The following is a 14,846-nucleotide window of genomic DNA, read 5'->3' on the forward strand; positions in this document are numbered from 1 at the left end:
CATTCTAAGCTGCATTAATTTCAGAAGGAACATTAGTAAAGTAATGGGCCCTCTTGGAATATACCTAAAATAGACCCACTGGCTTTTTCCAAAAAGGATAACCCCAAATCTCATCTTCTATATTCTTACCTTTAGGTTCCTAGTTATTAAACAATTTCTTCTCCTTTATATCTTTGTGTTTTTTAGCCACCAAGTTGCAGATGTTACCATGACACCAGCCTGACTTGCCTGGGCAGAAAACCTCACCAATGTACCCTGGTACCCCATCTCTCCAGAACCCTACCCCACTAGGGAAGGAGAGAAACAAGCTGTGGTTATGGATCGAACTGCCAATGCCCATGTTCAGCAGAGAAGAAATTACAGAAGCCAGACTTTCCACCTTCTGTACCCCATAGAGATCCTGGGTCCATGTTCCCAGAGAGATAAAGAACAGAAAGCTTCTAGTGGAGGGGATGGGATACGGAACTCTGGTGGTAGGAAATGTGTAGAATTGTACCCCTCTTATCTACAGTCTTATTGATTACTATTAAATAAATAAAAAAAGAGAGAAAACAAAGTCAGATACCCTCATCAGAAAGAAAGGGGACCAGGATATATATATATATATATTTCCTCCAGGGTTATCAATGGGGCTTGATGCTGGCACCACGAATCCATGGCTTCATTTTTATTGGATAGGACAGGCAGAAATTGAGAGTGGAGGGGCAGATAGAGAGGGAGAAAGACAGAGAGACACCTGCAGACCTGCACTTGTGAAGTGACCCCCCTGTAGGAGGGTAGCCGGGGGCTCGAACTGGCAGGTCCGTGTGCTTCATACTATGTGTGCTTAACTTTGTGCATCATTGCCTGTCCTTTGCTACTAGCACCTTCTCTCCATTTCTCTCTGTCCTATATAACAATGATGACATCAACAACAATAACTACAACAATAATAAAAAACAAGGGCAACAAAAGGGAAGAAAAAAGAAAGAACAGGAAAGCTATCAGGGGAGGGGATGGGATACAGAGTTCTGGTGGTAGCAACTGTATGTGAAGTTGTACTCCTCTTATCCTATGGTTTAGTCAATGTTTCCTTTTTATAAATAAAAAATTTTAAAAAATTAAGAAAAACAAAACAAAAATAATCAGAGCAAGGATCTGGGTTCAAGCCCTCAGTTCCCCACCTGCAGGGGAGTCACTTCACAAGCCGTGAAGCATGTCTGCAGGTGTCTATCTTTCTCTCTTCCCCTCCTCTCTCAATTTCTCTCTGTCCTATCTAAAAAAAATTAAAACAAAATGGCTGTAGGAGTAGGGGATTTGTAATGCAGGCACTGAGCCCCAGTGACAATCCTGGAAGCAAAAAAAAAAAACCAAAAAAAAAAAAAAACCTTTGGTCCATACTCCTACAGGGAAGCTTCCAATGGAGGGGAATGGAGGGGATGGGACATGGAGCTCTGGTGGTGGGAACTGTATGGATTTGTGACCTGTTATCTTACAATCTTGTTAATGATTATTAAATCACTAGTAAAAATTAAAAAGAAAACCTCTATAATGGGGCTCACTTTCCTGCATGCTTCTCTCAATTCATACCAAATGATATCTGCATATGCTGATCCCAACTTAATCAACACAATGAGTACCACCTCGGTATGCTTCACTTCAGACTGTGTTCAGAGACGTCAGGCATGGAATGTCAGCCCTTCAGCTTCATTACTTGGGTGAGACCTTTCCTTTCATAGGATTCTCTAATTCCATTCCAGGTGGTTCACTTCCCAACAAAGTCCCAAACCCTACATATAGACCAGGTCCCATAAGAAAGGGCATATGTTCACATGTATCCAAAATTAAGGTAAAATATATACCTGTAAGCAAAAGTACACAATAGTCTACAGTGAGTCAGTATGAACTTCATAATAAAATAGTGTCTACTTAGACTTAGATACCCTCCTCACCTATTTCCTATTATACTTCCCTCACTTACTCCCAAGCTATCCTTATCAAAGTAAGGACTGCAAAAACCTGAATAAGTGCAAGAGACTGGCATACTTTAATGATGACTCTTTAGTCACTATCAGGCCACCCCATCAGCTGGGGCCCTATTTGGGGAGTCCTAAGATTTCCAAACAGACATGATGGGCCTAGACCTTGAATAGATCCCTCTCTCCATTGTTACTGGTCATCTATATCAAGAACAACAAAACAGGCCCCTTTGTGGACCCTCATAGGACCTTGCCCTCAACTTGGATCAATAACAGTAGAGAATGTTCCATCCTCTGAAGGGAGACTGGACAACATACTCTATGTTCCACCTGAGGAAGATGGGTCCTGAAATTGGGCAGCTTGGAACATTCCTATTCATGACCACAGATAGTGAGCTCAGATCTACAGGGATGTAGAGCTTACATAGGCTCCTAAGCTGAATATGGGCCCCAGATCAGATCAAATTGGTGGGGTTTATGGTCAACAAAACTTATACACCTTTCCCATGTTTGGAAGCTACTCTCTTCCCTGATCCAGCTTTCTGGTCCTTTTTCTAGCCATGACATCATCTCCCCAGACAATAACTTGGATATACCTGCATATCAGATTTCAGGCTCAGGGGAAAAAAAACAAAACTAGTATAGCCACAGGCCCTTTGGAATATAACTAAAATATGACTACTAGCTATCTACAGAATGGAGACTACCTCCAACTCTTCATCTGCACTATTCCAGCTTTTAGGTTCATGATTAGTCAACAACTTGTTTGGCTTTGTATGTCAACTCTCTTTTCAGCCACCAGGTTCCAGATGCTAGCATGATGCCAATCAGACTTCCTTGGACAGACAATCCCACCAATGTGTCCTGAAGCTCTAATTCCTCAGAACCCTGCCCCACTAGGAAAAGAGAGAGACAGGCTGGGAGTATGGCTCGACCTGTCAATGCCCATGTCCATCGGGAAGGAATTACGGAAGCCCGACCTTCCACCCTCTGCATCCCACAATGATCTTGGGTCCATACTCCCACAGGGTTAAAGAATAGGAAAGCTATCAGGGGAGGGAATGTGATACATAGTTCTGGTGGTGGGAATTGTGTGGAGTTGTAGCACTGTTATCCTATTTTTTTTTCTTATCCTATTTATTTTGTTTTGTCAGTGTTTCCTTTTTATAAATAAATAATAAAAAAAATTAAAAAGAAAAGGGGTTGGGGACTTAGTGCTCTATGTAGGAGAAAGATAAGTTGATGGAGGGGCTAGATCCTATTTGTCTTCCACAGTCTTATCACTTAACCTTGACTCTGTGCTAAGTAATTGATTTTCTGCATGAAAATAATTTTTTTTCTGTCAGCACTCAATGTTGATCTTTGCCTTTATGTTTCCTTTACCAAAGCTACTGTACAGAGACAACAGGAAACTCTCTAGCATCATTATAAATTTAGGGAAATTCAAAAAAGAAAGGATTCTTGGACAAAAGTCAAAAGACTAATTCTCAAATCTTACTCATCTTGAAACTATCTGGGGGACTTCATTTAAAATTCATATTCCTGTGGTCTGGCAGGTGGTGCAGTGGATAAAACATTGGACTCTCGAGTATGAGGTCCTGAGTTCAATCCCTGGCAGCACATGTGCCAGAGTGATGTCTGGTTCTTTCTCCCTCTCCTATCTTTCTCATAAATAAATAAATAAATAAAGTTAGGGGCTGGCTGGTGGTGGACCTGGTTGTGCACACTTGTTACAATGTGCAAGGACCCAGGTTTGAGCCCTCAGAAAGCTTTGTAAGTGGTGCAGCAGCGCTGGAGTTGTCTCTCTCCCCCTCTGTCAACCTCTTCCCTTTCAATTTGTGGTTGTCTCTATCCAAAAAAATTAAATAAATAAATAAAGATAATAAAAAATAAAATTAAAAAAATAAAATTGATATTCTCAGGAATATTCCAAAACTTGCAGCACAGCTGATTCTAAGGCAGACCTTTTGTGGCCCACACTTTGAGAAACTCTTGTTTTCACAGACTTTATGAAGATGGCATTATCAAATGTAAACTAGATCTGAAGAATGAGCACTGACTTTCTCTTAGCTGAATGCTTCATTTCTGATCAAATTTATAGTGACCCAATGGTAAATCTAACATGGGGTAATGAGGAGATTAAAAATTTGTAGTGGTTAAGCGCAGGTTGTGCAAAGCGCAAGGACTGGTGTAAGGATCCCGGTTCCAGCCTCCGGCTCCCCACCTGAGGGGAGTCATTTCACAAGTGTGAAACAGGTCTGCAGGTGTCTATCTTTCTCTCCCCCTCTCTTCCCCTACTATCTCCATTTCTCTTTGCAAAAAAAAAAAAAAAAGAATTTGTAGTGTGGGATTGGGGTAGACAGCATAATGGTTATGCAAGGAGACACTCATTTCTGAGGCTCTGAAGTCCCATATTCAACCCCCTCCCTACTCCCCACCCCATACCACCACCATTATAAGCCAGAGCTTAGCACTGCTCTGGAAACAAACAAACAAATAAATAAATACATTAAATTAAAAAAAGAAAAACAAATAAAAAGAAACTGTAGTGTCCACTGCAATAAAAAAAGATGCTATTGTGCCCTTTGGCACACAATGGATGGCACTGGAGGCAACAAAGCTTAGTGAAATAAGTAGAGATTAAAGACAACTATCAAGTGGTTTCACCTTCTATGTAAAAATCTAGAGATCTCATTCATTTACATTAATTTGCAAGAAAAAAATCCAAACAAAACAGAAGCAAGCAAACTAAGAGTTATGAGAACTCTGGTGGTTATCTTTGTGAGCTGGGAGGGTGGGGATACGGAAATTTGGTGGTGGGTGTGGTGTGGAACTATACACTGTAATCTTACAATCTTGTAACAAACTACTATTTATTTATTTATTTATTTACTTATTTATTTATTATTGGATAAAGACCAAGAGAAGTTGAGAAGACAGGAGGTAGTAGAGAGGGAAAGAGAGAGAGAGACAGCTGTAGCCCTGTTTCACCACTCATGAAGATTTCTCCCTATAGGTGGAGACCAGGGGCTTGAACCTGGGTCCTTGTGCACTTTAACCAGGTGTGCCACCACGTGGCCTCCTATAAAAACTATTAATCACAACTAAAAAGTTAAAAAGAATCGGGTCTGGGTGGTGGCGCACCTGGTTGAGTGCACATGTTACAATGCACAAGGACCCAGGTTTGAGCCACTGGTCCCCACCTGCAAGGGGAAAGCTATGCAAGTGGTGAAGCAGTGTTGCAGGTGTCTCTCTGTCTCTCTCCCTCACTATTTCCCCCTTCCCTCTCAATTTCTGGCTATCTATATCCAATAAATAAATAAAGATAATTAAAAAAATTAAAAAGAATGTGTAGTGTCAAATACTCACCAGTGGTAGAAAAAGGGGGCCGGGGATATAGCATAGCAAAACTTTTCATGCCTGAGGTTCTGAGGGCAGTTAGGTGAGGGTAAATTCAATTTAGACCAAATGGGGAAGAAAAGTTGTTAATAAAATATAAATGTAAATGAAAATGCTGAAGTGATGGGAATGGAAAATTCTAAGACTGTATGTTTTACAAAGTGTGATACCCAGTGAAAATAATGGCAATGAACATTCATACATGTATTAACTTTAGCAGATTGTTAAATCTGTCCACTTCTTGTCCAAGAACTGTGGTCAAGGAATTCAGACGTCCTTGAGGATCCCTGACGAAAAGACTTTCCGTAGCACTCTCCATCTCCAGTTTTTCTGAAACACACACACAGCTGTTTCCTTAGGTCAACTCTCATAGATTTATTTTCTCATGGAAATGCTACTATAATGCATTTAACTTTCTAAAAAGCTATTTCTATTGCACCTATGCCTAGGCTAAATGTGATATCAAGTCATGCAGACTTTCATGGCAAATGCCAGCAGGACACAGTTTACACAGTTGACAAAGGGCATTTCTGAGTCTATAAGAGCCAGGGGGCTCTAAGTCCTAACCTTTTTAAAATTCCTTATTTATTTGTTTATTATTGGGTAGAGATAGACATTAAGACGGGGGTTGAAAGGGAAAGAGAGAGACATCTTCAGCCCTGCTTCATCACTCATGAAGCTTTCCCCCTGCAGGTGGGGATCAGGGACTTGAACTTGAGTCCTTGCACACTATAATATGTGTGCTTAACCAGGTGTGCCACCGCCTGGTCCCCAGTCCTTTCCTCTTCCACACATATTTTCACTGTGTTCAGGAGAGGAGGGATAGAAGTGGCAGCCCAGGAGACAGAGAAAGCATGTATTTCAAGCTGCTGAGCACTGTTCAGAGATTGACTAAACTACTAAACAGGCTCATGGTTCAAGCAAGCTACAAAAAAACGAAGGAGAGGGCTAGGAGACAGCATAAAAGTGATGCAAAAGACTTTCATGGCTGAGGCCCTAAAGTCCCACATTCAATCCCCAGCACCACCAGAAGCCAGAGCTGAGAAGTACTCTCTGTATCATTAAAAATAAATAAAATATTTAAAAAACAAAGGAGCTGCATTTTCCTTGCATATCTGAATAAAGTATGACTAAGTGATTGGCTCTGAAATACAACATATTTCTTCTTAGCCTCTCATATTTTGGCTGCTATAGAAAAATACCATGTTGTGGTTAGTCTGATACCTTGGTTCTATCCACATTGTAGTGCCCTGCCACTGACCTCCTCCTGTCTCTGCCGTCAGGGACTGTTCCAAACCCTCCAATCTCTTACTCAGCCGTATCTCTGTCTCTTGTCATTTTTTTCACAGGAAAAGTTTAAGATTTATGAAATGTGGAATGAAAAATGTTCTATCCACAGGAACTCTGTGAAACCCTACTTTCATCTTTCTAGTGACCCGTTTGACTAGGCATCCCTTCCCCCAACCAGTCCTCCATTATGTCCTTATTCGAAAATACCCCCTAAAAATAACTGACTCAGTCTGCTTCAACAATAGGAGAATTCTCAGCCTCAGCCAGACATTCTTTTGAAGGCCTGCTTGAAGCTTGAATAACTGATGTCTTAGTAACACAGGCACTGTTCATTCTTCTGGCAGATTTAAGAGAATTGGCGAGATTAGTTTTGTGATTCTGTGACATAATGACAGATAGACATCTATGTCTTTGCATGTCTGGCTCTTAGCCAGAGCTCACAAAGCACTTGTAGTTTCTCAAGCAATATAGTTATAGAAACATCATCATCATGATTATTATTATTATTATTATTTGTCAGGGCACTGCTCAGCTCTGGCTGATGGTGGTGTGGAGGATTGAACCTGGAACCTTGGAGCTTCAGGCATGAAAGTCCATCTTGCATAAGCATTATGCTAACTCTCCTGTTCAGAAACATTATTTTTGTTTTGTTTTTGATTCTGAAATATGCCTGAGTGAGAAAGACGAAAGGAATGTTTTGCTATTTATAGTAAGCCTCTTTTTATAGTAAGCCTCTATTTATAGTAAGCCTCGGTAATGCCTGAGTTTATGTGAGTTAGGTGACTTTGGGTAAGTCCCTAAAGTGGACACCAGGGGGCTCGGAACTCTAACTCCATCAGGACCCAGAGAGAGAACAGGAAAAAGGGAGGGACATTTGGATGTAGTGATAGATGTATATGTGACTTGGACAGGAAGAGAAGATGGAATCTTTAAAAAATGGGTAAATACAAACAAATACAGACAGATAGTTGTAGAAAGAGTTAACCCATATCTGCAACCCTGGGATAACTGCTCCCAATAAAGGGACTGGGATCCAGAACTCTGGTGGTGGGAATGGTGTGTGTGGAACTGTACCCCATCATCTTGTAATTTTTAAAATCAATATTAAATCAATATTTAGGTGTTTTAAAAACACCTAAAATGAAGGAGGGTGACTATTTGTTGGGGAACCAAATAGTGGTTAGAGGATCGTAACTCTTAGTTCTATCTTCCTATCTACTGGGAGGGTCAATGGCCTGGAAAGTGAGTTAATCATTGAGTAAATCATTGAGCAGTGCTCAATGATTTGAGTCCATCACACCTTCCTGTGGACCCTCCATGGCACCGTAGCCCAGGTTTGGAAGACTTTAGCATTGGTGAACACATCATGTGTCAGGATAGTGGTTCACCTGACTGCACAGGGATAAGCTTCTGCACTCAGGACCCTTCTGGACCTTAGCTCCTCCTCTGGTTGCTTATTGTATACTTTTATATCCCATACAATAAACTTATTATCTTTATTTATTTATTGGATAGAGACAGAAATCAAGAGGGAAGGGGGTGATAAAGGAGAGAGATGGAGAGACACCTGCTGCCCTGTTTCACCACTCATGAAACTTTTCCCCTACAGGAAGGGACTGGGGGCTCAAACACAGGTCCTTGTGAATTGTAACAAGTGCACTTGACCAGGTATACCACCACCGGGCCCTACACAATAAACTTAGAAATGTGATTATGTCTCTGAATTCTGTGAACAATTTCTAGCACCTTACAAAATCTAAGAAGGGGGTTGTAGGAAGCCCTGATTGAGAAGCTAGTTGGTCAGAAAGAAGTGCAGATTACAACCTGGGGCTTGTGATTGGCAACTGAAGTTGGGGGCCATCTTGTGGGGCTGAGCCCCTAAGATGTAGAGTCTATACTAACTCAGGACAGTATCATAACTGAACTGTAGAATACTCAGTTAACATCAGTGAGTTGAAGAGTTGGTTCATATAGGGGGGAAACTTCACATATTTCATTTAAGTGGTCTTGTGAACAGAGAGAACAACATAGCTGACTTATTATTTTTATTGCCACCAGGTTTAGTTGGGGCTTGGTACCTGTACAACTAATCTACTACCGCTGGTGGCCAGTATTTTTCTTTCTTTTATTTGGTAGGATAGGGGAAAATTGAGAGGTAGGGTGGGAGAGAGAGAGACATCTGTATTATTGTTTCACTGCTCGAGAGACATCCCCTTCGCAAAACTTTCCCCTGTAGGGCTTTTATCAGGGTCTTTGTGAATGTTAACGTGTGCACTCTATTGGGTACATGACCCCCTCGGTTTACTTATAATTGACTAAGTCATCTAAATCTATAATCTTTCTAAGAAAAACATGCAAACAAATCTCTATGATGGCTTAGGAAGACTCCTGAACTCACCAAAAAAAGTAAGTAGATTTAGTCATTTTGTTCATAGAAACTCTCAAGCTTGAGGATCCAAAGTCCTAAGTTTAAAGGTAAAAACCAAACAAACAAAAATGAAAGAGAGAAAGAAAGAAAGAAAGAAAGAAAAAAAAGATATTACAAAATTTAGGAAACAGTGGTTAAAGTGATATTGGGTGAGGACCCAACTGACTCCTAATGCTTCTGCCACTAGAAATGTTGAGGTGTTGTAGACTTCTAGCTCCACACCAGAAGCATTCTCTCTCTCTCTCTCTCTCCCACTCTCTGGTTTATGGTGGTGGTGGTGAGGGCATGATGATTGAATCTAGGACTTTGGAGCTTCAGGCATGATAGCCTCTTTGTATAACCATTATGCTATCTACCCCCGCCCCCTGGAAGCATTCTCTACAGAAAGAAAAGTCTTACATAATAAACACAATACACAGCTTTAGACATCTGCTTATCACTCAGCACTCAGATTATTCTTAAAAGCCCCAACTATAGACAGATTCCAGAAAGCTCTTTGTTACCTGGAACTCTGGTCCGGACAGAAGCAACAAGTTCTTGGACAATTTCATCATTGCTTTTCCCCCCTCCACCTGAAGATGACCTTGGCTGAACTTCAAGTATGATGCTGATTAAAGTGCTGGTCTCTTTATACTGTAATGGTGGGAAGAGTGAAGGCTCAAATTACTCAAAATTAACTTCTTAGTACATTTTCTGGATGTCTACTCTTGTATGTCTTTCTTTGTCTTTCTTTCTTTGTAGGGGCTTTACTGCTCCAGGCTGATATTTTTCATATAGAGAGAGGCAGAGAAAGAGGGAGAGAAGGAAAGATAATACATTACTGAGGCCCCCCACCCCAGAACAGTGAGACATGGAGCTAGAGCCTGTGTTAAATACTTGGCAAAGCAGGCACCCTTTCAGGTGAGCTATCTTGCCACATCAGTTTCCAAATGTCAGGAAATTGTGAGGATGTGGTTGAGCTTGGCAGGGCTTGACTTGAGGACTGCATCTATCCTGTTAGTCTCTCTCTCTCTCTACCAAGAGGTTGAGCAAGGAAGGACAGGAGTAACTCCAAAGGTGTGCCTCATCCTATCAGACTCCCTGCCTCACAAAGCACCCCGCATTCCTGATATTATGGCCATTAGATAAAAAGAAAGGGGGAGATGTCAGGTTATTGTGAGGATCCTCACAAAGCACCCTGCATTCCTGATAATATGGCCTATCTACATAATCATTGTTTTGCCTGAGAGATCCCCACCCATTCCATTCCTTTGATCTGTCTTCTTTCTACCTTGAGACCCTCCCTGCCTGCAGGGTAATATTAATCCTACCAGTTAAAACCCTCACAACAGTTGCTAAGGAAGTTCCTACCTCTCCACCCCCTTCCTAGCCATTTCTGTTTCCGACTTGCCACTTCTGGGTCTACCGTTTAAAAGCATTGGCTCTCTGATTAATAGAGACATTGCATTGCCACTCTGCCACAAATTCATGAGTCATCTCTCCCAAGTTGCTGAGTGAGTAGCAGCCCAGGCTGGCTCTGGTTGAGTTCTCTCCAACCCAGAGAGCACACGTCTGGGAAGAGGCACCCCCACGCTAGCCCGGCACCCAAACTTTTTTTTAATTAAAAAATTTATTTATTATTGGATAGAAACAGAGAGATATTGAGAGGACGGGAGGTAGAGTGAGAGACAGAGAGAGACACCTGCAGCCCTGCTTCACCACTCATTCTGAAGCTTTCCCCCTGCAGGTGGGGACCAGGGGCTTGAGCCTGGGTCCCAGCACACTGTAGTATGTGTGTTTAAGAGGTGTGCCACTGCCTGGCCCTCTGATCTCTAAACTATGTAGGGCAACATTTAAGTTGAAAAAAAATGATATTTTCCTTCAGTCTTGTGATATAAATCTAGTTCCCAACCTTTCAGAGTATTCCTGGGCACATAGTACTAAGCACAAGGACCCACACAAGGATTTGGGTTTGAGGCCCTGGCTCCCAACCTACAGGGGTACACTGTACTAGCGGTGAAGCAGGTCTTCAGGTGTCTATCTTTCCCTTTTTTTATTTCCCTTCCTCCTTCAATTTATCTCTGTCCTATCCAATAAAATGAAAAAAAAAAGACGATCAAGAGCAGTGAATTCTTAGTGCTGGCACTGAGCCCCAGCAATAACCCTGGAGGGGAAAAAAATAATAATAAGAAGAAAAACACCCACATAACTTTATCTGGCTGGATATTAGTCACTGTGAAAATTCAACAATCAATAGATAACCTTTTGTGTAGTATGTTATAAACATGATCAGCATGGTGGCAGAAGGGAAGACAGATTGCTAGAGGAACCCCTACACTGAGGTGGACTTTCAGGCAGATATAGATGAACCTGCAGGCCAGGAGATAGAAGAGGGTTCCCAGCTACAGGGACAGTGATGATGTTAGGATTCTAAAGAGAATCCATAGGGAAAAGGCTAAGAAGAGGCCAAATGCTGAAGCTGAGTTCAAACTTCTGTTTACTTAAGAAAATTGTGATTTACAAAGCTAATGAGGCGGTTATTGATATTTCAAACTTATACACACAGTATGAATATATGTATTTGTAATTGAAAGGCTACATACCTGGAAAGCTAAGTTGGCATTTTCATGCATTCCAAATATTTCAGGGTCATCTATCAAAGGCAGCTTTTCAATGTAGTCCTTAAACTCTTGTAGACTGTCAGCCAAGGGTGCAAAATAGATGCCTATTATGGAAGACACAGAAGACAAGTATTTCTCAAGTAGTCTACCTTTGTATTGCAGACGTTGGCACGTCTCTTCTTAGTTCAGATTGTGGCTATAGTATATAGTTAGCTTTCTCATATGGAATGGGGGTGGGGTGGTGGTGCTTTTCCAGGCCTCCTTGACTTCACTACAGTGTCTAGTCTCTACTTTTCACTTATTCATTGAGGACTTGGGCATCTGACTAGTGTCCTAATTTTCTAAATGTCTCCTGTAGAACCTTATATTCCTTTATCTTCCTTCCTTCCTCCCTCCCTCCCTTCCTCCCTCCCTCCCTCCCTTCTTCTTTCTTTTTCATTTTACCAGAGCATTGCTCAGCTCTGGCCTATGGTGTTGCAGGGGGATTGAACCTGGAACTTTGGAGTCTTAGATATGAGAGTCTTTTGTATTACCATCATGTTATCTATAGACCTCTGCCCAGGACTTTTTTTTTTTTTTTTGCCTCCATGGTTACCGCTGGGGGGTTGGTGCCTGCACTACAAACCCACTGCTCCTGGTGGCCATTTTGTAACCATTTTATTGGCTAGACAAAGAGAAATTGAGAGAGGGGGAAGATAGGGAGGAAGAGAGGGGCTGGGTGGTGGCACACCTGGTTGAGCACACATGATACAGTGTGCAAGGACCTGGGTTCGAGCTCCTGGTCCTCACCTTCAGGGGAAGCTTCATGAGTGGTGAAGCAGGGATGCAGGTGTCTCTCCTTCTCTATCTCCCCTGTCCCTCTCAGTTTCTCTCTGTCTCTATCCAATAATAAATAAATTATATTTAAAAAAGTGAGAGGAAGAGAGAAAGACACCTGCAGACCTACTTCACCACTTGTGAAGTGACCCCTCTGCAGGTGGGGAGCTGGGGGCTCAAACCAGGATCTTTGCATGGGTTCTTGTGCTTCATACTATGTGCGCTTAACCTGGTGAGCCACTACCTGGCCCCAGAACATTTCTTAAAAATTTTTTTGATTATTATTTATTGGATGGAGACAGCCAGAAATCAAGAGAGAAAGGAGAGACAGAGAGATACCTGTAGCACTGCTTCACTACTTGCAAAGTTCTCCCCTGCATGTGGGGACCAGGGGCTTAAACCTGGGTCCTTGCACATTGTAACAGGTACGCCCAACCAGGTGTACCACCACCCAGCCCCTGGCTAGAACATTTCAATATTCTAAGAATTCAAGCATGTGCTGCTGAAAAGGTGTGCCTTGCTAATGACTCCAGATTTATATAATTTTGAACAAACCTTTAGATGAATACAATGAACTCCAAGACAAGAATTATTCAAAATGGCTACTGAGTAGTGTAATATATCTCTGTCTTCTCATTCATGAGATGGGGTTTGGAGGTGATCCTGGGTAGTTGGGTGGGTGGGGAAGATGAACATACAGAATTCCTGGACTGAAAACTGTAAAGCCGTCCATGAGGTAAAGTGTTGACCTCTCAAGCATGAGTTTCTGAGTCTGATCCCTGATAGTACATGTACCAAAGTGATGTCTGGTTCTCTCTCTCTTTCCCTCATTTATCTCTCATAAATAAACAAAATATTTAATACAAACAAACAAAAAAACCTATAAAGACTGCTTATGTCAGTGACTTTTAAGAAAATGTCTGTACCAAAATGCAGAAAATACTGAAAGTTCATTTACCTGATTCAGAATACTTGTAATTCTCTTCTAGTGTTTCAGGAGAAAAGAATTTTTTCAAGACGGTACGAAGACATCTTTGATCCCAGGTGTCTGTTACTCTACCACCATATGTAATTTCACCTGGAAAGGAATTTGCATTTTAAAAGTTTGTAGGGGTCCAACAATCTGCCATATTCAAAATGCATCTTTGGCAAAAGGTTACTTTCTATGGAGAAGCCCTGGAGACAAAATGCTTTGCTGGAGATAAAGGCATCTTCTCAGGAGGGCCTTCTCTCTCTCTCTCTCTCTCTCGCCTGGTGGTGCGGTAGCAGGGGAGTATTCCCTTTCTGCTCCAAACCTCCTTCTTCTGCGTCCCACCGCTGTCAAGCGACAACTGGCACCCTGAACAGGGACTGACCCACCCAGACGCAGGTAAGTATACAGCCACTTGACCCTCTGCGGATTTGGGATAGGCTTTCTATCTCAGAGACGTTTCACTTGGGGCCGCACTGTGGATTCTCTTGACCGTGATCGCAGTGCTTGGGAGATGTGCGGGGGTCCCTTCCTGTCTCTCCTTTAAGGAGCACTGACTCTGGCTTGAGAAGCAGCCCTAGTCTAGCCGACCATGAGGCTGTCACCCAGAGACTCCTATTTTGGCAGACATGTCTTTGGCTGCCGCCTCAGCTTCTGTGGCCCATCCCTCTGCCACTTTTGCCGGAGGCAGGAGCCCTCCGGGACTCATGATACAAAATGGCAGAATCTTAAAATTAGTTCACAGAACCCAAAAACAAAACTTCCCTACCATTTCTTTCTTCCCCCCCCCCCAAATATCTTAAGCCTGCTTCTGTCTAACCTCTCTGCTTTCGGTAGTCTTAAACCGTGTGAGTAAAAATGGTTCAACTAAGACAGTACAGATCTAAATTTGTGTTTAAAATGACATGTCTTTGTAACCAAAGTTTTTCTCCTTGTGTATTGAAGACCATGTTTATGTGTGTGTTTGAAGTTTGGTAAACATTAACTTTAAGGTTAGAAATGTAACTTTAAGGCTACATTCTTACCAGGCAAAGTTAAATGAAAAAGTTTTCAACGTAATTCTCATAAAGGTAAAATTAACTTACATTTAAAGTCTGAGGTAAAAATTAGTTAAAAATCAATATATTTTAACTAAATTTGGTCTGAAAATCCTGCGCACACCTAGGGTGTGTCTCCATCTTGTACAGGTGTAACAAAAGGTAAAAAAAAAGACGTTATTGCTATGTAAAGCTCTCAAATACCTTCTCATTTAGAGGTAGAACCAGCCCAGGCATACAATAGACTGCACAATGGTTATGCTAATGATTCACATGCCTGAGGCTCTGACAATGTTTCTTTGCCTTACCACATTTTACTGCGCTTAAATTGATTAAGCAGCCTTAAAA

The 14,846-nt window shown here is 41.8% G+C and overlaps 1 protein-coding gene across 1 annotated transcript in view; it reads right to left on the reverse strand.

Moving 5' to 3' along the window:
• The window catches only part of DNAH6 (dynein axonemal heavy chain 6), a 307,800-nt gene that overhangs the window by 23,035 nt on the left and 269,919 nt on the right, over nt 1–14,846 (reverse strand). Inside the window, exons 68-71 of the mRNA XM_060187710.1 lie at nt 13,450–13,569; nt 11,658–11,779; nt 9,579–9,708; nt 5,560–5,687 (exon numbers count right to left, since the gene is read on the reverse strand). Of these exons, the coding sequence (XP_060043693.1) occupies nt 5,560–5,687; nt 9,579–9,708; nt 11,658–11,779; nt 13,450–13,569 (500 nt within the window). The remainder of the gene's footprint in view (nt 1–5,559; nt 5,688–9,578; nt 9,709–11,657; nt 11,780–13,449; nt 13,570–14,846) is intronic.

This window comes from Erinaceus europaeus, chromosome 3 (assembly GCF_950295315.1).
Source record: "Erinaceus europaeus chromosome 3, mEriEur2.1, whole genome shotgun sequence".
Classification (NCBI taxonomy): Eukaryota; Metazoa; Chordata; class Mammalia; order Eulipotyphla; family Erinaceidae; genus Erinaceus; species Erinaceus europaeus.